The following is a 26,099-nucleotide window of genomic DNA, read 5'->3' as shown; positions in this document are numbered from 1 at the left end:
CCCTGAGCTCCGAGTGCGCCGGGTGGGGAGGAGACTGGCAGTGGCCGTGCTACACGGAGGAAAGCCCCTGACCTGTGCACAGGTGAGCGACAGGCTGGGCGTGTCCGGGGACAGGAGAGACAAAAGCAGGAACGTAAGTTGGAGAAAGCACCCCTGGGCTATACAATGTGGAAAATGGGGGAAAGGTCACATAGGATCACAGCAATGTGGGCTCTAGACTCCAGGGCTGGAAACTTCTGGAAACACACCTGTCCCAGTTGGAGAGCTGGCTCTGGCTGGCGGCCATCAGCAGGATGTCGTCAATCTCGTCCTCGATGTGGAAGGGGTGCTGTGAGGTGGGCTCGTCCTCGGGGCACGAGTACGGGCTCATGTAGGGGTGCTGCAGCCCCATCTCGGCTGTCAGGCGATCCATGGGGTTAAAGGTCAGGATCTTCTCCAGGAAGTCGATGGCTGTGGGGAGCAGAACAGGACATGAAGGTCATTGGTTGCCGCTGCCACCCTGAGAAGGAGACCTCTCAGTATGGTGACATTCCCAGGGGTTTGTACTTTTCCATTTGTAAAAAGGTTTTCAGCCATTTTCTTTCTCACGATCCTCACCACAGTCCAGCGGCAAATTCAGAGCAGATGCTGCTTATCTGACTTCACACATCTACATAATAGAGGCACGGTGGGGGGAGTGTTGGGGGGCGGGGCTTGCTCAGGGTCATGGTTGGTTACAGGAGGTCTAGGGCTAGAACTCTGCCTTAGGCTGGATTTCTCCAGAGACGAGGATTGGGGTGTAGGTGGTTATGTGGCGGTGTCCCACAGAAGCGCACTGGGTGGGGTGGGGTGGGGGAAGGAGCCAGTCGGGGACGTGCCGATCAGCAGGTTCCTCCTGTGGGCACCTGGGGCTTCCTGGGGTCCTCCTGGAGACAGTGTGGGACGCACCTTGGAGGCAGCTTTGCTTAGGGGGCACTGACAAGGCATCATCACCATTATCATCGTTATTTAAAAAGCCCCATCGAAACCTGAAGTGGGACAGCGCCCACCCCGAAGGCCACTCCACTGACTCTACCAAGGATGAGTCTCCTCTTTCCTCCCCCTGACAGCTGGTCCTTTAGCTAGTGCCAGACACTTCTAGGAAGCCCTAATTCTAGAAATCCTTCCTCTGTCAAACCTGTGTCTGTCGCCTCTGACCTCCACCCCTCAGCCTAGCTCTGCCCTTTGTGGTCCCCCGACATCAGCGCGGTCTCTCTTCCTCGTGCCTGCCTGGACACACTGGCTGGTGTCTCCCAGCAGCCCCTGCGGTTAGATGTGGCTGCGTGACAGGGGCCACGCAATGGGGCAGAACTGACGTGTGTACCCCACTTCCAGGCCTGACCCATAAAAACCTCCTGCAAGAGTCTCTGCTCTCTCTTCCCTTGGCCTCAGCTGGAAGTTGGTGCCCAGGGGTGCTTTGAAAGCTATGTGTTGAAGATGGCAGCTGGCAGCCGCCCTGACAGCCGGGGTGCCCGGCAGACCGTCCAACCCTGCCCCCCGCTGTCCCACCAGGCTGTCTGGACTTGAGGTCCATGGTGAATGCACTACTACAGGGTAAGCCGTAGAGATTTCAGATTTTCTTCTATGGCGCTGGCTTACCCTTAACTCATGAACCACCACACCCTCCCTCCCCCAACTCCTTCTTTCCTGGGCTCAACTTCCCCAGGTGTTTTAAAGTATGTCTAATATAATGAGGCTTCTGTACCATCCTGCCACCCTCCTGTGGCCCAGTGGCTTCTCAGCTAGACTTCTCAGCACTGAAGAGGCTCTGAAAGGATTCTTGGGGGCGTCCCTGGCAATTGGGAGGCAAGTGGGCAAGGTTCTCAAGCCCTCGACCCTGATTCATCCAGAGTCTTCCTTCCACCTGTTTTGTATATTAGGTTTCCTTGTCCGATTTGTCACTTGTGGTGTCTTTACTTCTGGTAGCAAATGGAGCTCAGAACCGTGGGGTCTCAGGGCCTGCCTCCCTTGTGCTGCATCTGTGGCATGATGGCTGTGTCAGCTGCTGGGGGACACGGTCAGCTAGACAGTGTCCTTTGGGCCTCTGAGGGCTACAGCAGAGAGGCCCCTGCCTCTTCCCACATCTGCGGGGCCTCAGAAGCATGGCAGAGGGAGCGAACCAAGGGTCACCAACTGGTCTCCTAGCCAGATGGGCTTGAGTACCCTTCCCCCACTGATATTCCATGTTCCCTGTCAGTGCTGCCTCATTACCCGAGGGCCAGAGGCTGAATGGGGTTACTTTTCAAGGCCAGAGAGAATTTTGGATGAACGTGGCATGATGGGACGGGGTAGCAAGCTGGCTTTAGGGGACATCTGTGCAGCTGCAGGACTGAGTCCAAATCCATCAGCCAGGCGTTCAAAGCCCTGTGGCTCTCAGTCCTTCTCACGTCTCCAGTTCCGTGGTTTGCGACTCACCCCGCCGATCGGGGCCCTCACCACCCACTCTTCTGGGCCAGCCTCTGTCCCTCTCAGCACTTGGTGGCTCTTTGCCCTTCCCACATGCCCAGAGCTCTCCCTAGCCCTGTAGAATGTGCTCCTTAATCTCCATCCTCATCTCTGACGGGATTCCCTGTCTCCCCAGCTAGACCAGCTCTTGTGTCCATTTGGATTCCCATTCCTGGCGGTGCTCCAGCCACGGCGGGTCAGTAAATGTGGGCTGAGGCTGCTGATGACTGAGAGGAGCTTCATCATGTTCGATCAGGCACCGGTTCTGACTTCGCTGAGACCAGGCCCACCACTCTCAGAACCAGGTCACCAAGGGCTGCAGTGTGTGTGGTTGCTTGGGGGAGGGGACATGGGTGACCCACTCTTGATCCAGAATTCCTGAGAGGTGACCGCACCTCTTGACACATGGTGGGGTTTCCACAGCAGCCTCAGAATCAAGATAGACAGGGATGGCTGAGCCTTAATTTGTGGTGCATCAAATAACCCCTCCTCCCTTTTAATGATGGGGAAACTGAGACAGTTCACTGATTGAATGGGAATCATGGCCAAAGGCATTGTGAGTCCAAGTTCTTGGTTTCCTGATGGGGAGGAGTGTGGCAGAGACTGCTAGGTTGTACCCCGTGTCTGTTCTCCCCTTTCATAGTTATGGACACAAAGTGTCACGGAGTGAAATACCCACTTCACAGCCTCCACTGCAGTGAGGTGGGGCCCTGTGACTCAGTTCTGGCCACCAGGGCATGCGTGGAGGTGAGGTGTGCCATTTCTGGCTCGTGACCTGAAAGGCCAGGGGACACACCCTCCTTCCTGTCTTTCCTCCAGGGACTGAGGGCAGCACCGTAAGGGGCAGAACAAGACAGAAGGGCCATGCGCCCCTGGATGACTGTGGAGCAGGTCCACCTATGGGCCCTGGACTGCCTGCTTTTGGATTGTTATATAAAAGGGAAATAAACGTCTTCATTTCTTTTTTCTTAAATAAGCATGAACTCTTATTTGAGCCATTGCGAATCTGGGTCCCTCTCACAATTGGCTGAGCCTATATCCTACTTACACAGGAGCTTCCTAAGGAAACCTCCGACAGGGATGGGGCCCAGTGATGACGTAATATCCGAGGTGACAGAGCCACTCTCCTATGCCCAGGGCACTACAAATCCTATGTTACTTACTCGTCACAACAACCCGTCCAGTACATATTATTAGGAGTTAAGGAAATTGAGATGCAGAGAAGTCAAGAAACTTGCCCAGGGCCAAATAGCTGGGCACCATGGAGCTGGGAATTGAGCCTGGCTTTGGCTCGCAAGCAGATAAAGCTCATCATGTTCTCTGCACCACATCATACCTTCTAAGGAGGAGGAAGTAAAGGGGATGAAGGGGGGAGACAAGCAGGAAAGACCAGAAAGAAAAGGAAGCAAACCAGGGGCGGAATGTGGAGGACCACCAAAGACTACAGTCAGGGTTGTCTGCTGGCCAGACTCCAGGGCGCCATCCTTCTCAGTCTGGAAGCAGCCAGGGCAAAGGCCGCCTGCTGGCAGGCTCAGTTGTATGGCTAGGGACTGTGCTTGGTCCTTTTGGAAGGAGGCCACCCGCCCCTGCACCCCAGGTGATGCCCCGGGGATGCTGGCCTGGCTGTCCGGCTCAGGTACCTTCACTGTTCACTTCAGGGAGCAGCTTGCGCAGGGGCCGCTTCACCTCCCAGGTGCTGTTGACGAAGGAAGGCATCACCCTGAGCAGCTCGTCCTTGTCCTCCTCCCGGATCACAGGGATGGTGTCTAGTATGAGCTGCATCTGCTCCAGCTCGTGAGCCCCTGGGGAGGCAAATGCCAGGTGGTTAAGTGAGCTGCCCAAGTGGCTGGGCGTGCGGAAGCCCCACAGCTGCTCCAGAAGGCCTGCGGGGGGGGGGGGGGGGGCGGGCAACACAGGACAGTGGGAACAGCACGAGGCTGGGAGCTAGGTGTCCTGGGGTCTGGCCTTCATTCTGCCACTAACCTGCTATGTGACTATGAGCAGATTGCCTGTGGCCTCTGGGGCTCGGCTTTGTGAAATGTCTCTGCCTGTGAATGGAGCAGTCTGATGCAGACTGAGTCAGCCATCACCGAAGGGACGGGAGCAGCCTGGCCCAGGGCCTTCCAAGTGCTCCTTCCCATATGCCTCTCCGTATGTTCTTCACCAGGCTGGGGAAGGAAGTGATTTCAAGCCTAGGACTGAGCCTTAGCCTTTGGCTTCTGATTAGGAGGATTCCAGTTAGGAGGGAAAAAGAATCGGGACTAGCAAATTGGGTTTGGGCTGTGTCCTGAGAGCACTGCCCCCGTGCCCCTTTGGGCAGAGGGAGCAAGATACGTTCTGCCCGTCTGTGGTCAGGGTGGACCACAAACATTCACTCAGCCAACAAGTCATTATTTATTGAGCACCTTCTCTCTGCCAGGCACGGTGCCAGGTGCTGGAAATGAATACCTTTCTCATCTGTAAGGAGCATCAGTCTTTATGCATCTCAGAAACTCGTCTTCTATACCCAGGCAACACTGGCGCCTGCATAGGGGCTTTGGCCCTGCTGGTATGGGTCAGGTCTGTCTCCCTGCGGTCCGCTCTGACCTCCATGCAGCAACTGCTTTCATCATTTCTGTTTTTCCTTTTTGCATGAGTAGCCTTTCCACTTCCTCTACCGGGGTGAACCCTCAACTAAGCCTCTTTCCTGGAGGAGTCCCCCCGGCTCGTCCCCACTGCACAGTGGACCCTCCCCTTACCACCTGTTCCCATGGGATTCCAGGCTGTCAGAGGCTGGTGGCCCAGGACAGGCCTTTCCATGTCCCCTCACAATGCCCTGGGTGGCACTAATCATATGCAAATGCTGTCAATGCCCACCCAGAAAGTGCAGACAGCATCAGGGTCTGCTCCCAAGGAGACCCTTTTGGCCTCTCCCTCCAGGGGGCTCATGGAGGGTTGGTTCAGGGACTCTGGGAGCCCTGTGTGGGGTGCCCTTTCCAAATGAGCACTACAGACTAACAACTGCTCAGAGTGGCAGGGAGACGTGAGGAAGGGGCTGGAAATGGAGGGCGGGTGTTTCTAGAGGTCAATCTCAAGGTGTTTAAATACAAGTGGTTACTTGATTCTGAAAGTTCTGTCCTCGGATATTATTTTGAGTCTAGTATTTTGCCTGAAATGATAGTAAGGTGCCTCCAAGTAGTGCCATAAAAACCACAGAGGTTATTTCAAAGAGAAAGTTAGCATGTTTTGTGCACTCAGTTCTTCCTTCTTCTCGAACATCACCAAAAGAAAAAAAAAACAGAAGGGAAAACACAAGCAAACAAAAATAAAAAAAGGAGAAGAAACAGGAAAAAACAAACAGAATGACACCGGAAGAGAAGGAAGGCGGTGTGGGTAGCAGCTTACCTGCAAAGAGCATTCTCCCCGTGAGCATCTCGGCCAGGATGCAGCCCGCGGCCCACATGTCGATGGCTTTGGTGTAGTTGTTAGGGGAGAGGAGCAGGCGTGGTGAGCGGTACCACTTCGTTACCAAGCCTTCCGACAGATAACCCTGCAAGACAAAATCCCCATGTCCATTCATCCACCATGCAGATTCCCACGCCTCCACTCGTTTCTCTTCCCTCTACCCTGTCCTGTTGATCTGGAAGGAGCTTTGGGGAACAGAGGTCTGATTATCAGAGTTCAGATTCGTTTGTGGGGCTCAAATGTGGGAGAATCTCAGGAGGCCCTTGGAGTTCTCCTGTGTAGAAAGGGACTCAGGATACCATTATTTTAGAAGTATTCTACACCAGCCTGATGCAACTGTGCAAAACAAATCTGCCCTCATCCAGTAAGAAGGTGGATAAACAAGAGCCATACTGGAGTTCATTACTGCCACTAACAGAATAACGATGAGACAACGGAGATTCATTTATCTAGTAGCTAAATCTCAGAAACAGCCATACATTTGAAATCAAGCCAGCTGCTTTGGTGCTAAAGGTTAGAATTAATGCAGCTACAATGCCAGAGCCAAGCCCCCGCTGAGTATGGGTAAGGCGAGCTTCATAATGGATGCCGATGAAGGGCCTATGAAAGCAGACCTAAATGGCAAAGTGGACACAGCTTTTGCCCAGAGGATTCTGTGATCAGATAGTGTCTTTTGGGGGGATAGATATTCTAGTTGATTTCAGCCATTTCTCAATAATGTGGTCTGTGATGGAATCCCTCCCTGTAAGGTGCAATGATGACCTAAGTGGTTTCAACACAGATAAGAAAATATAGCCAGGCAATTTGGAAATTGTTCTCTACATAATTCAGAAGGCTGGCCTGACAGAGAAACATGGGAAATGTCCATCCGGATTAACTGAACAATCTCTCCAAAGTGGGCACATGGACTCATTGCGGATTCAAGGTGAGACCATTCAGATTGAGGGGCTCCAATGAGAGATTCTAGGGATGATCTTGTTATTTGATGACGTCATGCCCTGTTTGGCATTTGACTTTGCCTTTTTGCTGATGTAAAAAGTATCGCAGACCCAAGTGAAAATGTATGAAAAGTTTAGAAGCCCAAGTACCCGGGCACTTCGGATCAGTTAAATCTGAAACCTTTTCAGTTGTTGAGCAAAGATTTGTTGTCTAAAACCTTCTCAGGGCCCTGGAGCATGACAGCAGCTTTCTCTCCTCTGCGGCACAGATTTCTTCTGAGTGGGGCTCAAACTGGTGGGGGAAAGGGGAAAAGAGGAAAGCACCCCTGAGCCGGAGGTGACTACAGCAAAGCGGTTCCTGGCCTCAAAGCTCCCACCGGAATGAACACCGTAGTTTGTTAACGTATCCCCCTTTCTCTCCCTGGGCATCTACACGTGTGCCTTCTGCCGGCAGAGGTCCTGGCACCCACTGCCCTACCTGGCCGACGCACTCTCAGGCTGGCTTCCTCTCAGAAGCCTCCCCATTCGCTGGGATGAGGTGGATGCCCCTCCCAGGAGCTCCAGGGTCCCTGTTTGGCTACTTTTTCTCCACTTCTATCAAGTCCCTCACTTTCTGACCACTAGACTCTACGCCCCTCATGAGCAGCAGCTATATCTCGTTCCACAGCCATTTCTGCATTGTCTAGCCCCCAAGTCGGCCTCTTAGGAAGTGTTCAATCAACACTATTGAACAAAGGAATGAATAAATGAATGAATCAATAAGGAATGCCTCCTATGATCTGATCTGAATCCCCTTCAAAACAAGGCATGTTTTGCAGGGATCACTGACCCTTTTCTTTGACATACCTGACTGTCCACAGAGTTCCAGTTCCTATTTTCTTTTTTTTTTAAGATTTTATTTATTTATTTTTAGAGAGGGAAGGGAGGGAGAAAGAGAGAGAGAGAGAAACATCAATGTGCGGTTGCTGGGGGTCATGGCCTGCAACCCAGGCATGTACCCTGACTGGGAATCGAACCTGCGACGCTTTGGTTCACAGCCCTCGCTCAATCCACTGAGCTACGCCAGCCAGGGCTTTCCAGTTCCTACTTTCAAAGGTGGGTAAGAAGTTGACAAAAGTTGACAGTCATTTGTGCCTTGCCTTGTTTCAAGAAGGATTGGAAAATATAAGTCATTTTTTAAAGGTTAGGTGTATCAAGGTATGATTTACATACAGTAAGTAAAATTTGCCCGTTTTAGTGTATAGTTCTAAGTTTTGACAAAAGCCTGGAATCACATAACCACCATCACGATCAAGATAACAATTTCATCATCTCAAACAAGTCCCTGTGTCCCCTTCTTGTCACTCCAGTTTGGCCTTGGTTCTGAATGCCATGTAAATGGAATCACAGTCTTTTGAGTCTGAATCCCTTCACCGAGCATGACGAATTTAGACTCAGCCAGGTTCTGTGCATGGTAGTTTGTGAGGGGCTGAGGCTGGATTCTAAAAATTACAGAGACAAGCCAAGCTGTCTGTACGAGGTCACTTCCGAGTGGGTGGGTTATAAGGAAAGGATGGTCTGATTTTGTTTTCCAGCCAGAGGCTGTGACTGTCAGAGGAAGACTAAAGCAGGGATGGGATCGCCCAGATGGGAGGCTAGGTGAGGAAAGTTTTCCTTGATATGCAAATAAACAGTCTTTTAGGGAATGGAATTCCCCATAATTAACACCTGCCTCTCTGCAGCGTCTGGGGCTGAAGAGAAGTGAGGACCTGGGGTGGGAGGGACTTCCTTCCGAAACATCTGCTCTCAAGTGAAGGAAAGATGTTCATTTGGGCAGAGCTGCCTGTGGGCCAGAATTATGGGCTTGGGCCTTGATAGCAGTTGGGGAAGTTAACCCCTGCTTCTTGCTTACCTTTGAAACCTGCTGGATTTTTCTTAATGACTAGCTACTTCCTGATGCTTACTTGTCCCTCAAGCCCTTTGCAAGCACAGAGTATTCACTGACGTGTTTCTGGAGCCATGGGACAGAGAAGAATTTGGGAAAGTACAGTGTCTTCTGCCTGGCTCCGAAGCAAGAGGACCCTGGGGAAGGGGGATGAGAACAAACAGGGGCCCCCTTCCCCGGGGTGGGGGAGTGGGCAGGCCCAGGAGGCCCGCTGAGCCCTGGGCGTCTGAGCAGGGGACACTGGGGGTCCATGATGTGATACTGGTGATCTAAGTTCAAGAGAGGAGTTTCAGCTGAGTAGATGGGATGAAAGTCAGAACTTTCTAGAATAAAAAGAATTCTTTAATGAATACTAAGGAGTGGAGACTCAATTTGATCAGCAGGGCTCATACATCAGTAAGTGTATTGGCTCACGGAAACCCCTAAGCAGCTTTGCTGCTGAGCCTGCAGAGAGGAGAGGGTGGGCTCCCCTTGAGGTGGAGGCCCCTGTCCTCAGTGATCAGACCGGGTCTCCAGGGGGCTCCCCCGTGGGCAGGCTGACTGAGGGGGGGCGAGTGGGACAGCAGGCACACACCTCACACACTGCCCTGTGAGCTCCAACACAGCACTGCTCTGAGGAGACACGGAGCCAACATCCTGTAATTCTCCGAGGCCCCCTCTCAGCAGATGACAGGCAAAACCGGAACAGGGCTGTCCCTTTCCTTCTGCCACTTGGTCCCTTGGCATTCCTGGAGAGAGGCTGACTCTGGGGGCACCACTGGGAGGCAGTTGGAGACAGTTTCCTGCCGTGGGGGCCTTCGGGGTTCCTCCAGCTGTTGCTCCTACCAGCCCACTTTGCTGTCCTTGTAGAGTCCTGGACAGCCAATGGGAAGCTGTGACTTTGAAAGCTTCAGAGGTGTTTGAGAAATAGTACTCTAGCAGCAGCTGCCCCGAGTGAGGGTAATGAGGGGCCCGCAGCCGGCCCAGAGGGAAGGCGCCATCAGAGCTCTGAGCATTCCTTTGTCGGAAGAAGCAGGGGAGTGTGGACTCAGTCCCAGATGCCTGCCAGGAAGTTCGGGACAGCCTTGCTCAAACTCACCCTGGAAGGGTGGGCACCCATCTCCTGTCCTGACCAGCCAGCGCTGCGTGGGCTCCTGTTCTGTGTGGCTTGCCCTGTCTATGTCTCCACCACCTGGGGCCCGAGCTCGAGGGTCTGGGCGTGGGAAGGCTGGGGGAGGAGCTATGACCCCATGGGCCTCCGACTTTATGTGTTAATGACAGTGTAACTTCCAGCCTCTCACAAGGATGGGAAGAATTTAAATGGGGACAACATTCTCCCAAGAAATAAAATCCAGTCAACTCTCCCTCTCCCTCTCTGAATGCAGCGGTGGGGTGATAGGGTGGGAAGAGGAGCTCCCCCCTCGTACTGAATGGATGCTTCTGGCCGGGATGGTGGGAGCCTGAGAGCCTCGCTTTCCCACCCTGCATTATCCTCCAGCACGTGTCCTGGGAGCGGGTGTCCCTTCCTGTGACCCAGAAGTGAAGACGAGTAAGATCCTCCCTGATCTCAAAGAGCGTACAACATGGTTAGAGGGACGAAAAGATGATCGGAAGGACCAGGAAGTGAACTCGGTCAACTCCCAGTAAGGTGGGACTTGCTCTGTGCTGGACACTGTGTTTGCATTTTACACGAATTCATTCAGCAGTCCTTCCATCAGCCTCCTGACGCAGGCTCTCCGTGGGGTAGGAACACGACATGCCCAAGTCCAGAGCCCGCACTCCACTCTGTGTGCGGCTGGGCCTCACCACCACGCACACTAGGCGGGGTCGATGATAAGCAGCAAGGGCTAGAGGCTAGAGGCGTGCTCAGAGTGCAGAGGGGTGATACTTTGTCCCGAGGCGGGTCAGGGAAGGCTTCATGGGCGTGAGGTTCGAGTTGATCTTGATGGATGGGGACATCTTAGATGGCTGTGCTAGGGAACCTTCCAGGTGGTGATGCAGAGCCTGTGTGAATGCGGGTGATGGGGTAGGAAGACCTAGAATGTGCTCAGGGGCCAGAGAAACTTCTGGACAAATGGGGTATGGGGCAGGGACTTAGTCAGTGGTCCCCAAGGACCCCCTGCATCAGAATCAGGGGAATTGCTTGTGAGATGTACAGACTGCCCGAAGCTACTGGTCTCCACTTCAGTGAGCCCCCTCCCAGTTTGAGAACCCCAGGAAGAACAAACGGAGCGGGGAGGGTTGCAGAGTGGGGGGCAGAGGGGTGGTGGGCATGTTGGGAGTTTCAGTGCTCACTGTGGTAGGGCCCTTGCCGCCTTAACAGTGGGAGGGGCACTGAAGCAGGGAGCTGCTAGCAAAGATGCTGCTTTCTGGATAGCAGGGGATTAATGGGCTCAGGACTGCCCCTGGGCACCACATTTCCTTGGAAGAGGTTAGGGATGCCTACACACACCCCTGTATGATCAAGAAGAAACTGGGTCAAGTAAAAAAGAAATCAGCTGTGGAAAAGTAAACCTCGTAGCCTTAGGGGTAAGTGGGGGCTGTCCCACGGGGCTGTGATTCTCGTGGCAAAGTCCTGATGGATGTGTTGTGGCAGTCAAGGGCACACCACACAGATGCTGAAGGTTGGACACTTTGACCCTGGAGAACGTGGGCAGGGGCCTGGAGAGCTGCCTTTAGCCGTCTGCAAGGCTATCTATCATGCAGACAAGGAGTTAAGTTTGTTCTCAAAGGCTCTGGGGACAGACAAAGGCAAAGTATGAGATGGATATCTATGCGTTATAATACTAACAGCTAACATTTATTGAGCTTCTCAAACTGCTCTAACTGCTTTGTATGGATTGACTCACATCATCCTTGCAACAACCCCCTGAGGCAGAGACGCTCTCATTACAGTCATTTTACAGTAAAAAAACGGAGGCACAGAGAGGATAAACAACCTACCTGAGGTCACACAGCAGACTCCACCCCAGGCTGCGTGGATGCAGCACCTTTGATCTGAATATGGGGCTCTACTCCCTTTCACCTAAGAGAGCCCTCTAACGCCATCAGAGCTCCCCAAGACGGGGACTGGACCCTAGACAGACAGAGACGCCCGATCACAGAATGGACAACCTTGTGGGGAGGCGCGCCAGCACCCACCCTCCCGGTGGACGCCAGAGCACAGGTCCTCAGACTCCGGGGTGCCCTGGAACAGTCAGGGACTTGGGTGAAATGCAGATTCCATTTCACCTGACAAAGGAGGTGATACGCATTTGCACCAGCAGGGCCCCGGGCGATCTGTAATGCCCTACCCCATGGAGCTCTGATTGCCTCCCTCACGGGCTGGGCCGGGCAGGTTTCTCCAGCCCAGCAGTAGCCTGACCTGTAGCAGGGGTTGATTCTTTGTGTTACAGACACCCATCAACATGTCATTTAGAAAAACACCACCATCCCAGAGGCCCAGTTTAAGGAGAAATATCTGGCCTCCTTTTCCACGGCCTTCTCCCTCTGAATGTATAATTCTTACGTGTGCCGGTATCCATATCGGGCATGTTAGAAGCCTTTTTAAAGAGAAAGAACACTGCAGCCAAACAGCCCTTCTAATTGCTGACTCCAAACACATTCTATTAAACTCATTTCCATGAAAATATGCAGCGGGACTCTCAAGCTGAGGGAAGGAATGCACAATCTCAAAAGCCCAGCAGAGTCATTTGTAAGTCATCTGGTACATTCTGTTTATGCAGCTAAAATACACACAGGTGAAGAAATAGCACCATTAAATCAGCTGCACTGACTTTTCATTAACTTTTAAGGGGCCCTAAATGCTGATCAGCTGCCCCTCCTTCTCACTCCGAGCTCCGGGGACTCTGCCCCCTGCAATTCACCAGCACCCAGGTTTCCATGGAAATCAACCACAAGGCCAGTTAGGTTCCTGCAGCCCCCATGCATTCATTTTTGCTTAAAAAAATGATGATAGCATTGCTTTTTAAAAAATAATTTATTTTTAAATGTGGTAAAATGCACAGAACACAGCATTCACCATCTTAACCATTTTCAAAAGTGCAGCTCCGTGTCATTAAGCACACTCGAGTTGTGCAACCCTGCCGCCATCACCAGACTCCTCATCTTGCAAAACGGAGTCTGTATCCGAGAAACAACACCCCACAGTCCTTGCCCTCAGGCCCCTCACAAGGGCCCTATTACTCTGTCTCTGTGAATTTGATTGTCCTAGGTACCTCATGCAAATGGTATCCTACAGTATTTGTCCTTTGGTGACAGGCTTACGTCACTCAGCATAACACACCTCTCCTTTTCAGCACCAGGAAGGTGGGAGCCATGGAGTTGGGCCACTTTTTAAAAAGCGCTTTCTTGAAATGGGGTCGTCTTCTAATTCACTTAGAGCTCACCATTACAGACAGAAGCTTCGGACCTTGTCCTCATGGGGTCCAAATCATGAACTCTGAGTTCTATGACAGTGCAAAGACAGGACAATATGTTTTGTTTGCTCGGAGCTGTACCAAGACCGCCAGCTTTGACCCCGCCATCCTCGCCAGGACCAGCTGCTGGGTTGATTCGAGGGGAGAGTGAAGGGGAGGCTGGGTTCAGCTGCCTCAGCCTCTGTTTCCCCATCTGCTCATGCTGCTGGCCTCCCAGCTGTCCTCTGTGGGGCACTGGAGTCCCAGGAAGCTGCACTGCACTCAACAGCCATCTTTAGGCAACAGCCCTGCTGGGCTGAAATGATTAATTTTTAATGGGCCGGTTGGTTTGTGAGCAAATGGCTCCTTCTAGGAAGACGCATTAACTGCCAGGCTGTGTGTAAGCAGACATGTGTCTCGCCGACTTTCACGGGGGAATCTGGCGGCACCCTGGAGCAGCGGCTCCCAGCCCTGCTGCACCATGGAAGCGTCTGGGGAACTTAAGACAATTCTGATGCTCAGGACGCCTGCTGTAAAGATTACCTTGGAATCTCTGGGGCACATGCAGGCATCAGTAATTTTTAAATCTCCCCAGGCAATCCCAATGTGTAGCCATACTTAAGAACCAGTGTCCTAGAGATCTTTTAGTCCACCTGCTTTGGAAAGGCACGCCATGTTTTCATGGTTCCCCAGTTACTGCAGGCTTCTATTTCTAGCTCCATTCAAGATGAGACAAACCCTGGAATAGGCAGAGGGCTTCCCCAGATGGCTGACCCATGGGAAGTAAAAATTTACTGGATTATAACCGACAGTAACAATAGCCGGCATTTACTGAGTATGATACACCAGGTACAGTGCCAAGAACTGCTTTATTATTAGTGCATTTAATGATCAAGATGACCTGATTAAAAAAAAATAGGCCAAATCAGGTATTAATTGGCAGGGCTGAGATTTGATCCTGACAAATCTAGTGACTACAACCAGGTGCCTGTCGCCATGGGGCATACAGCTTAGTGGGGAAAACAGCTGACTGCATACATGTAACAATATGTCTGGTGGAGACAGGGCTAGGAATGAAAATGAAGAGGGTGAGGAGACAGAGTGGTGGATTGAGTGGGGAGTCTCAAAGGCCTCTCTGACAAGGGGACATGAGCAGAGTGAACCAGGGGAGCGATCCGTGTGTAGGAACATCAGAGGAGTTGACCTCTGAGCCCAAGTCTTCCTGCTCTGCCCCTCCCCCCTGCCCCACGTGACAGCAGCACTCTCCTCGTCCTCCTCCCACCTGGCCAGCCTTCCTCTCCGACCCCTCATCAACATTCAGGAATAAATAACTGAGAACACCTTCGAGTGGAGGGAGGAATCCAATATTGGATGAGCATTATGCACAAGAGATTTTGCCAGCTTTAACTCAGCTGACTTCGTGACAAGCCTGTAAGATAGGTCTTTATTTTTTCATTGTAAATCTGGAGAGATTAATGCAGGCCCTTCCCCTCTGCCTGGTTTAGCCGATGAACACCCCTGTGTTCCTAGATCCCTTCATTTCCAAATTCACTGCTCTGCAGTAGGGGAGGCCCTGAAGTCAGGGACCACCTGCTTTCCCTCTACCTGCAGTGAGCAGGTGGGTGCTCACTTTAAACATGGGGTGCAAACGGGATAAAAACCTGAAGCTGAAGGAATGATTGATACGCCCATGGTGCAATTTCAGGAACTGACCACCTGTCAAGAGGAGATTATTTTAAAGTTTCTTGGCCATGTTAAAATCATAGGACAAAGGTAGTCACCGTGTTCGAGTCCAGCCCTTGGAAATCCAGGAGCTCCCTCGGGTGGGAGCAGCTGTGGATTTCTCTTTGACATGACCTTGATGCCGTGGGGGTGTAGTTGGGCCCCTTGGCCTGCTAGTCTGGCCAGGGGGCAGCCTGGAGGTCAGACACAGCACTTTAGAGAAGAAAGAGGATATTAATCCCACAGCACTTCTGAGTAATAGGTATAATAATAATGTGCAGTTGCCAGCGCTGACCATGTGCAAGGCACCTGAGCTCACTCAGCGTTCCTTCATTTGGTTCCCATGACGCTGTTGCAAGGTGGGCACTGTTACTACCTCTGCTCTAGGGGAGGCCGGTGGGGGGGCGTTGGAGGGTGGGCTGAGACAGGAAGGTCAAGGACACAGTAGCAAGGTCGCCAAGTCCCCCAGCAGACAGTTCAGTCCCCAAATTTCTCCTGCCACCATCCACCCTATTTGTGCTCTTCCCAGGGCTTGCACCCCCTCCCTTCACCAGAAGATAAGCATTCCCCACCCCCCCACCCCGCTTTCACTTTGCAGAGCATGCTCAGAAGAATAAAAGGAACTTCCTTGGGCTCCCCTTTCTCCGAAGGCTCTGGGGTCTAAACCATCAGCTTCGTTGAAGGTAACTAAGATGGAATTAATAGACGAAGGAAAGTAAGAGATATGTTGGCAGGGTCTTGCTCCTTCCCATTCACGCAGGATCAGGTGGAACTTAGAAGGTGGGGCTGATTTCAGAGCCTCCAGGTGGCTTCAGTGCTTAAGTATACAGACGGCTGTGGGGAGGGCCTGCCGCTGGGCCCAAAAGAGCTTACCCACAGGTGCTGGAAGTTCCTCTCTCACAGGGTCCTGCGAAGGAAGGGGGCCAGGCCTGTGCGGGGCTCCTGCAGCAGGGAGGCCCTGACCAGGCCCAGCCTGTGTGTGGGAAGGAAGTAGCTACCTGTGGAACGTGGCTGAAGGAGCCAGAAAAGCCCTGCTACCTCTGAACTTGGCTACCTGCCTGTCCTGGTGTTGAAAAGTCTGGTCCCTAGCACCAGAAGTCACTGCTGTTATTTAAAATGGGATTTTCCAAAATGGGCTCACACCCCAGAGATGCTAAAGGGAAAGGTAAAAGCGTGTAGCCAGATGCCCTTAGGACAGGTTGGCAACACCCAGGAAGTTTGTTTATGGAGTCTCAGGACCTCCTAGATGGGGATTTAGGATGCCAACACTCGCCACACCTCTTTGTCCACATAACCACTTTTTTTAGGTGCTTCTTGGGGACCAGTGTTTCTCAGGACACTCAGGAAACACTGAGTCAGGTCCCCGTGAGCACATTTACCTGGAAGAGAAAACATATTGACCTAGTAGCCCCCATCTCCCACTGCACCGGCAAGAGTAATGGCACCGTGAATCCTGCCGCGTGGGCTCCACCAGATGGGAAACTCACACTGCCTCCCCCACTTATCTCTGAGCCCCTGTGGGCAGGGACCATGGGACTCGCTGCGCCTACTGAGACCTGAAGGCAGGGTGGCTGCAGGTTACAAAAGCCATGAGAGATGTGGGGAGTGCAGGCCTTCAGGGGGAGAAGCATGGAGCCTCCCCCACCCCTTTGGAGGAGGAGGGCTGTGGGGAGGGGCAGGGGGGTGGCAGAAAGCCCTGAGATCCACTCCAGCCCCCTCTCCAACACTGCTTCTGTCAGGGTCCAAAGACAGCTGTCTGACCCTGACCTTGAGAAGGGGCTCTTCTCCGTGGTGACGAGTCAGCCTACTCAGATCACATCATCAACCAGGGACCACATCTTCTCTCGGCAGAAACAGTTCTCTTCCTAGAAACGCTGCAGGTCCCAGAGCTCGTCCACTTGGGAGGTTGCCCCAGGTGCTGAAAGGATGCCAGGCCCTCTGCTCAGGGACTTTGGGTCTAGCCCCATTCCAGAGGCTTTGCTGACGGGTGTTTAGTAAGTGTTTCCAGCGGGTCTGGCTCTGTGTGTGGCGCTCTGAGTCCAGGGACTGTCTTCAGGGAGCTGTCCACCTGGTCTGGGCAGAGTTTGCTGGTTCAACCGCAAAGTCCATCCTTAAATCCGGGGCAGTCACCCCTGGGTGGGGGAGGGAGGACGGAGCGGTCACAGGGGAAGATGAAGCAGAGAGAGGGCCAGGGTGCAACCAGGTTTGGCGTGGCTTCTTCAAAAATACAAAATCGTGAACCCAAAATTAGGTACAAAAAGTGATATTTATTGTTTAGTTGGAAAATTGCGGCAAGTTTTAAAAAGCTGGCAAACACCACAAACATCTCAAAATTTGTAAAAATAACATTTTTTTTTTTACTAATTGGCTTCTTGGCAAACTGCAGATAGCGACCACGTGAACATCCCGCATAGTCTCTCATCGTCTCTTCTGTGGCAATTCCGTAATACGACCGTATTCAGGGGACCGTATGCGACCATAACACAGACCGTATTCAGGGGCAGGATTTAAAGCGAATTCAGTCTTTGAATGATAACTGAAAAGATAACTTAGCCTTTCCTGCAATATGGTTGATACTTTAGTACAGCTGGTATTCTAGAAACTTCTCTTCAAAACTAGTTATTGGCAATGTCATATAAATTTGCAAGATTATTGTCACATTTGGGGGGAAAACTCTAGTAGGTATTGTTTCATATAGTATATGAGGTGTAAGTAAGATTGGGGGCCTTTCCTGTTTCCTTATGTGATGGCTGAGCTTATTCTTTGAACTGATGATGCTCATTCACCAGGCTGTCCGTGGTGCCCTAGCTGGAGTCTTAGGAGCGGTAGGGTGGGCCAAAGAGAGATTTCTAGAAGTTGTTCCTACACCGAGACAGCTGGCGATGACTTCGTTGTATGTAGAAGTAACTGCAAACCATGTAACCGTAACCCACTGAACCCGAACTAAATGTATCCTTAGCTCAACCTCTGCCTAGTCAGACCCCCCAAGGCGCAGTCACACCACTGCCACCCAGCACTAGGGGAAGTGTGGGGGCGGGCCAGTCAGGATGGAAACGGACTACTCCCTAACACATCACTGCCAAAGCATCTTGCTTGGGAAACATCGCAACAATGCCTGACCACGTGTACACATTGTCGGGGGTCCCTCCCAGGGCGTCGGGAGGGGCTTGCAAGCGAGGGGCCCTGGGTTGGCTTTGTGAACTCCCTGCTCGGTGGGCTCTCTCCAGGAGAGTGCACAGAGTGCATAGGGTCAAAGAACAGGTGACTGGCCGAGGAAGACAGGGAGGCATCTTGCCAGGACTTTCAAGGTGGAAGAGCAGGGACACATTCTAGAAACCCTCCTTGAGGCAAAGCAAGGTGGGGCCTATCCTCTCACAGACGGAGAGAAACTGTCTGAAGAGCGGTCATCCGAGTTCGTGCAGGGCCCAGGGAGGGGCGTGCGTGTAGGGGCTGCGTACAGAGGAGGCCAGCGTGGTCCTGAAGGATGTTTCTTTCCTTCCGCACACCAACAAGCTCACGGGATTTTTGGCCACCAGAAAAGGTCTCTCAGATCCCATCCCTTTGTACCTTGCTTCCTTACATTCCTTCACCAGTGGCCCAAATCCTTAGTTTCATTTTGAGAGAAACAGCTGAAAAAGCAAATTTCTTGCCTCCCTCAAGAGAATATGCAGTGATTTTATTCTCTACACTCAGTAATGCATCTTAAAACTTTGGGGGGCCGCAAGGGAGGCAGGAAAATGCAAGAGCCCATGACACTTAGAAGGAGGCGGGGCTCTGAGGTGGGAAAGGCGTGTGAGAGGTGGGAGTGGGCCCCGAAGATCAAGTCTGCCTTCTTCCCAAGTCCCCATGACCCCCCTTGGTGGGTCCTGCCCACCCTGGGCAGATGGCTCTGCGGAAGAGTGGCGGGCTCGGCTTCACTATTTATGACAAAGCACTGCAAGTGATTTCAATCTGCAGAACTGCCATGCACGTGTGAACCTCTTGTTTATTCATTTTCACAGCTGTGTAGCATTCCAGTGTGGCTGCAGAGGGAGTGTGTGAAGAGGTGCTGGTGTCCTTCTGTTAGACTTACTCCTAGCTATGCAGTGTATAATAAATAATTCGGCTGGTCTTTGCTCCTGGTTCCTGGGAGGGAGCCTCTCACCCCTCGGCATTTCCTGAATGATATGAGTGTCTCTGTTCATCGTGGTGGGTTCCTGGACAGTTCTGAGACGGGCCCAGCCATGTCCCAAGGCCAACCATGGGATTCGAGCGTCGGAGGGCTAGAGGTTGGCTTCATTTAGGTGGCCAAGGATTCGCTCACCCTGCCTGCAGAAGGAAGCCCCAGTAAAGACCCTGGACCCTGCAGGCTGAGTGAGTGTCCCTGGCTAGTGATACACTTCAACATGCTGAGAGGGTGACAAAGGAAGCTCGACTTTGGGACCTGCCAAGACTTTGCTGTGTGGGTCTTGTGGCTGGTCACGATCTGTATCCTTTATAATAACATTGCAGTCTTACGTACACAGCTCTCCTGTGTTCTACGAGTTGTTCCAGTGGAGGGGTATGGGAACCCCAAATTTGTAGCCAGTTCGTGAAACAGGCAGGTGGCCTGGGTACCCCTAAGCTCACAGCTGATGGCCAAAGTGAAGAAAGTCCTGTGGAGGGAATGCCCTTAACCTATGAACTTTGTCCTAACTCCAGGTCAGACCTGAATCGCCAAATGACCAAATACTGTTCAGTTGTTACTATAAATGATATATTATTTAAAATTACGTTTTCATCCAGTGTGAAAATGAAATCGAACTTTGTGTGCTGATCTTACATTTGGCAACACTGCTAAAGTCTTTTTACTACATCTATTAATTTTCCTATAAATTGAGGTTTTGTTTAGACAGTCAAACTACCTGTGAAAAATAACTTTGTCTTACTTTGCTTGCCAGGACCAGCACAATCAAGGGCACAGGTGAGCCAGGTGAGTGTGGTGGGAGACTGCGGCGCTTTCCAAGTTTTAAAGAAAAAGCTTTAACATTTCACTGTTGAGTGTAGCATTGTTAAGGGTTTGGGGTAGAAACCATTTTAGAGATCGTTAGTATGAGTTTTTCTCAGCCAGCTAATTTTCTAGACTGCTTCTAGGCATCTACTGAGATGATCATAAGCTCTTTTTTCCTTCCTTTAATTGGTTTCTGGTGATTCAAAGTAATAGATTTTTCTAATGTTAAGCCAACTTTAAATTTGGGGGGTGAATTCAGTTTTGACACGGTACATGTTTTATATACTGCTGAATTTGGTTTGCTCAGAGTTTTTGTAACTATGTTCATAAATGAAATGAGCCTTTAATTTTTCCTTTCCCCTAATATACTTGTCTGGTTTGGGTAGCAAGGTTATAACATAGAGGAGTAGTTTTTCTTTTTCTATTCTCTAGAAGAGTTTGATAAGATCAGATTTATGTTATTTAAAAGTTGGGTGGAACTTGCCTAAGAAGCTATTGGGTCTGAGGTTCTCGTTGCAAGAAAACTTTAAACTACTGAGTCTGTTTCTTTCTAGTTTTTGTATTATTCAGGGATTCTATCTTTTTGAGTCAAATTTCATAAAATTATATTTTTCCAAGAATTCATTTAGATAATTATTTAATAAAAATAAAGCACATTTTATTGTATATATTGTTTAATAAATAGATGCAATGTATATATTTGCATTATCTGATAACTATATATTTACTGTATATAATTGTACATTTATTTAATAATGAACATCTGTGGGCATAAGCTCACAGCACTCTCTTAGTTTTGACTCTTCCTCGCACCTATGGTTACGTTTCTTGGTGATGCAGAATGTCTGAATGGCCGGGTCCAGAAGCCAACTAGCATCTCTGCAAGGCTGACACCCTGAAGCTTGCCGACTCGCTGCGTGGTCAGGTTCGACTTCATGCTGATCACAGACGCACCGCCAGTAGGAGTGCGTGGGGCAAGGCCCAAGAAATGTCACCTGGGCCACGACTGCGTTTCTTCGTGAGAATGAAAACCACGAGCAGCTGTCATTTTTTGGTTCCCGGGAGAAAGGGGTGTCCCCGTTGCTTCAGGCGCTGATGTGTGCGCTCCTCCTACAGGACGGTGTTGTTTACGGTGACAGGGGAATGCGGGTGATCTCCTGTAACTGACGTGAGTAAAGGGGCCTTGCCAAGCCCACCCCACAAGGCAGCTCTGGAAAACCGCCCCCTGCGCAGGGTGCACCGGCCCCTGAACTGCAGGCTGTCTGCCCCGGAAGGGCCTCCTGCTGGGGGACTTGGACTCAGCTGATAGGAAGGGCTCAGGCCTGTGAAGCAGCCACCTGCCCAGGGGACCCTCCGTCACTGTCTACATGACTGAGGGTCGCTCTGTACTTCGTGGGTCCAAGGCCCACAGGTGACTGATATTATCCTCCTTCCTCTGTGGACCCCCATTTAGACATTCACAGAGGCTGTGGATCTGATCTTCTGTCTCCTCCTTTAAGAGACATTATAAGTAATTTCAATCAAGTCTCTCTTTTGCAGAAGAGGAACTCCTCATCACCCTCACCATTATCAATAAACAGCCGTGATTACAAGCATTCACTACATGCCTGCCAAGCACTGTATCAATACTTCACATAAAGAACTTCAATGAGGGCTACACAATAGCCCCATTAAATTATTAATATAGCAAATATCTACCGAGCGTCTGCTACACTGCAGCTACTTTTCCGGGTGCCAGGGCAGAGTGGTGAGCAAAGCTCCCACCCCGTAGCATCTACATGCTATGCCTACAGAGTGTTTTTCTTCCTATTTTACACAGGAGTGAAGTAAGGCTCCGAAAAAAATATGGTGACCCAGCTAGTTAATTGCTGCAGCTGTGAATGCCCCCAGGTCTCACTTTGAACAGCTATACTTCGCTCTACATCAGCAGTTCTCACACTGAAGTCCACAGCAGCCACCTGGAGAGCTTGTGAAAACTCAGATGGCTGAGCCCCATCCTCAGAGCTCCTGATTCAGTAAGTCTGGGCTGGGGCGAGATAATTTGCATGTCTAATAAGTTCCCAGGTGACAATGCTGGTCTGGGGACCACACTTTGAGGACCAGTGTTCTGTGTAGAGAACCAAGTGCTGGAGCCTTGAGTAAGGCTTTCACAGTGCATTTGTCTCTCCTCTGTGTGTGTGTGCAAGGGACCCTGCACCAGACCAGCTCCCTGCGTGACCCTGAGACTCTGCCCCAGCCCCGCCAGCAAGCACTGATGTTTTCCGCAGTCACCATCTGCGTCTACGTGTATAATTACCCTAATTAAACAGGCTCTCACTTACAATCCATGTAAACACGTTTTGCTGCTAAAAGGGCACCTGATTTGGGGAGGTGTGCTATGGACAACACATCTAACTCACACCAGCAGAGGCTGGCTGCTTTGGCTGTCAGCCAGGTGATGACGGAGTTCTCTGGATCCAGAAAAGACCCAACACAGTCTTCCTGGGTGGGTGCCACTGAGTCCTGATCATTCAGGTCTGTGGGTGCTGCTGAATGTCCCCTGTGTCTCCCCTGGGCAGTGCCCCCCTGCCCCATTGCTCATTAAGCAGCCGCTCTGGTTGGATAGAGGGAGCATCTGGTTCAATGTCAGGGAGCATCATCCCATAACCCTCTCTTGGCTCTCAGGTGTCTGAGCCTCCTTCTGTCTCGCTATCAGGACCTCACCAGCTGTGTTCCCCAACCTGCTCTGCTTGGCGAGTCCATGGGGACAGGCAAAGCCCCCTAGAGGCCCTTAGGACTGGCACCATCATGGTACCCCTCTCCTGTGTTCAATTAAAAAAAACCCATACAAACTATAAAATAACTGCAAGGACACCTGTTTTGGGTCAGATTGTGTCCTCCAAAATTTGTATGTTGAAGCCTTAACTCCCAGTACCTTAGAATGCGAGCTTATTTGGAAATAGGGTCATTGCAGATGTAAAAAGGTAAGATGAGGTCATGAGGGTGGATGTTAATCCAGCCTGACTGCTGTCCTCATGAAAAGGGAGAATTTGGACACAGACACACGTAGAGCATGCCACGTGCAGATGCGGGCAGAGATCAGAGCGATGCACCTGCAACACAAGGAACAGCAAACCAGAGAAGCCCGAGGGAAGGCGGGGGCATGCTCTCCCTCAAAACCCTCAGAAGAAACCTAACCTGGTGACCCCTTGATCTTGACTTCCAGCCTCCAGGACTGCGAGACTGTAGGTTTCCCACAGGTTTCTGTGGTTTGAGGCCCTCAGTTTGCAGTCTTTGTCACAGCAGCCCTAGCAGACTAATACAAAGTCCACTGGTGGTCTGCTTTTCTTCCTGCAATGATTTGATTCTTCTTTAACTAGCAAAAATCAAGCTCTTTACAAAACTTTTGGGTGTCCCTGTTCTGCTGGTGTCCTCGCTCTTGGTGTGCCCTGAAACATTGTTGGGTTTCCTTAGTGGGAGGACCTGGCTCTGGTCTTACCCAGGGCAGCCTGAGATTCCCTGCCAGACAAAGATTGCTCGAGGCTGTGTATCCGTGTTGAAAACATGACCTTTCCTTCTAGGCCAGCGACTTACTTGCTGGTGACTTGGAGCTACCTTCCTAACCTCGCTGAGCCTCAGGCTCCTCACCTGCAAAATGGAGATAATGCTTCATCAGGCTGCCGTCAGGATTAAATAGAAAACCACCAAGGAGCACCCTACTCTGGAGAGGTGCTGCTCTGCCCTCCCTGTCTGCATCTCCATTCCGATGGAGACCTTAAGGCTTCCCTTGGGCTCGCCATGAGGTCCAGACGCACCAGTCTAATTCCCGAGATTCCTCCTGCCCTCCTCTGGCTCCCAGTCTTCTCACTCCCTTCTCCCCTGGGGTCACACTGTACTGTGTGGGACATGTCCACCACCTTCGCCTTGCCTCAGCGCCTCCTCCCTCCCTTCCAGTCTAGATCTCAACGTCCCACAAGGCTCACTTCGTGCCTCGCCTCTGCAGGATGTCATCTTTCCAGACGACCCCTACCTCAGAGGAAGAAATGGGGCCAGAAAAGGAGGAAAGGAGGGACAGAAGGCCCTATCTGCATCACTCATTCCCACGGATATGTGGCAGCGCATCTGATTTGCGGAGGTTTTAGACCGTGTTCCGTCTTTCCAGTCGGGCTGCCCCCGGCAGGCAGGGAGCAGCGGAGCAGTCAACACGGCCGCCTGTCCAGCACATTGGACTCAGGCTGATGGCTCAGAGTGGCCAGAAGAAGTAGTACAATTTCCCTCCCACAGTGTTCAGCCAAGAGTTCCACCTTCAGTAAGTGTCTGGTGATGCTGACGGTGGTGATGTTCATGACCATCATGTGGATGCCACTTTCACACTCGTCCTCATCTCTCAGTGGGGGGGGGGGGGGGTGCGGAGTGGAGGAGGGAGCAGAGCCAGGGGTCGGCAATGAGGAGAGAGGGGCCAGGCCTTCCTGGGTGGCTCAGGAGCCACCTGTAGGCTACACCGAAACCATCTCTATACAAATAAGTCTTCCTGGGAGTCTGTGGTGGGAGCCGATTTCCCACCTTCAGAATAAGTTCTGTGGGGTGATACTCTGGGTGTGCAGGAGGCCACTGTTAAAATGCAGAGGGACACTTGCCATTCATTCAGTGAGTACGCAGTGTTCACGGTTGGGGGCACACAAACAGACATGAGCCCCCTTTAGAGTTTACGACAGGGCTCTGCTGGACCAAGAGGCCACCATGTGAAATGTGCTTTTTTTGTTGCATGTCATTCAAGAGCTAGCCAGTTGTCTGTCATTCGGACTTTGAAGAAATAGGACACCAGAGGTGTGGAGGAGGGACATGCATGGCCCATGGATAGAGATGGTAAAGGACACCAGTGGCCCTGGGTGGCCTGCGGACCCGGAGTACATGTGGTGCGGGGAGCTCCAGGAACTCAATTGGAAAACGTCTTCAGTGGAAAGAGCTTTGGACCTCAAGTCCTGGAGTAAAGCCCAGATTTACCACTCACTAGTTCTATGAGTCCAGGCCAGTTCCGCTACGCCTTAGTTTCCTCATCTAGAAAACGGAGACAATAGTACAAGTCCTATGGATATCACAGGACCATCATGGAATCAAAGGATGAATGGTCAAACCCATGGAAAGCAAATGCAGGTGAAGGATATGCACACTTAAAAGAACAATAGAACCCTGTCATTCACTTTACACACACAACTGGCTCCTTAAAATACACTGAAGGTGACTTCACATCTTTCTGCAGGGTCCAGACGAGGAGCACCGTGATTCTGAGTCATCACCCGCACACTCCCAGAAATGACAGGGGGGCAGAGCCTCCTCTCCAGAGTCCAATGGCTGTGACTCTTCATTAATTCGCTGTCTGCCTTCATGTTCTCTGTCTCTTCCTTGTCAGACTACAGCTGTCACTTCCCTCTGCTCTAAGGGGGCCTGTCTCGTCCCTTTGTGGATTTGACAACCAGATAATACAGTCTGTGAGCAGCATCATGTGTCAAGTGAGGGCACCCTGGCTCAGGTAGGGCACAGACGCATCGCCCTTGGGCTGTCTGCCTCCACTTTGCAGTGCAGGGTCTGTTCGACTTCCCACTCACCTGCGGCTCAGATGGATGTGGCCAGAAATCAGAGGGACTGCTGTTCTCACAAGTCCAAAACTTGTACTCACTTGGGAGCCACCAGCCACCCCTACTACCCAGTGCTGTCCCACTGAGGCCTTCCCCAGACAACAAGGAAAGGTTCCCTCTAGAGGACAGAGGGGAGGCCACCGGGCGTGGGGGAAGCCCCGCACTGAGGCTGCAGGTGAGGATGCCCAAGCCCTGGCGACAGGTGGTGTGGCATCTGGAGCCATGGGAAGGCTGCTTGGAAAATGCTGCCTCCACCTGCTGGTAAAGCCTGAAAAATTCTCTTCTCAGGAACCAACCCAAAGGAAACGAGGACCTATGTCCGCACAAAAACTTGTCTGTGAATAGTCGTACCACACACGGATGCATCTCCCCCTCTCCTCCCTTCCTTCCCTTCTCTCTAAAAATAAATAAATATTTTAAATAGAGGGGAAGGGAGGGAGGAGAGGGAGAGGAACATCAATGTGTGAGAGATTCATCGATCGGCTGCCTCTCACACATCCCCGACTGAGGACCTGGCCTGCAACCCAGGCATGTGCCCTGACTGGGAATCGAACCAGCCACCTTTGGGTTCACAGGCTGTCACTCAGTCCACTGAGCAACACCAGCTAGGGCAAAAAAAATTTTTTTTAAGAGTTTAAGGCAAATATA

The 26,099-nt window shown here is 51.6% G+C and overlaps 1 protein-coding gene and 1 long non-coding RNA gene across 5 annotated transcripts in view; one reads left to right on the top strand and one right to left on the bottom strand.

Annotated features, from left to right (window-relative positions):
- Nucleotides 1-26,099, bottom strand: part of MAPK4 (mitogen-activated protein kinase 4) — a 131,972-nt gene that overhangs the window by 4,893 nt on the left and 100,980 nt on the right. For all 3 annotated transcript variants that reach the window (XM_045850239.1, XM_045850238.1, XM_045850241.1), the window contains 3 exons: nt 5,848-5,992; nt 4,104-4,265; nt 249-450 (listed from right to left, as the gene is read on the bottom strand). In XM_045850239.1, coding sequence (XP_045706195.1) covers nt 249-450; nt 4,104-4,265; nt 5,848-5,992 — 509 coding nt within the window. The remainder of the gene's footprint in view (nt 1-248; nt 451-4,103; nt 4,266-5,847; nt 5,993-26,099) is intronic.
- On the top strand, nt 3-3,413 carry LOC123826257. 2 transcript variants are annotated; one of them, XR_006787027.1, is made up of 4 exons: nt 3-82; nt 1,411-1,572; nt 2,600-2,768; nt 3,283-3,413. It is a non-coding gene; the product is annotated as an uncharacterized LOC123826257 (long non-coding RNA). The 2 variants fall into 2 exon arrangements; XR_006787026.1 differs by having other exon boundaries at nt 35-133.

The sequence above is a fragment of the Phyllostomus hastatus genome, unplaced genomic scaffold (assembly GCF_019186645.2).
Source record: "Phyllostomus hastatus isolate PE091 unplaced genomic scaffold, TTU_PhHast_1.1 phas_contig_80, whole genome shotgun sequence".
Classification (NCBI taxonomy): domain Eukaryota; kingdom Metazoa; phylum Chordata; class Mammalia; order Chiroptera; family Phyllostomidae; genus Phyllostomus; species Phyllostomus hastatus.
Note: the sequence above shows the minus strand (reverse complement) of the source record. Positions and strands in the feature narration are given on the sequence as shown.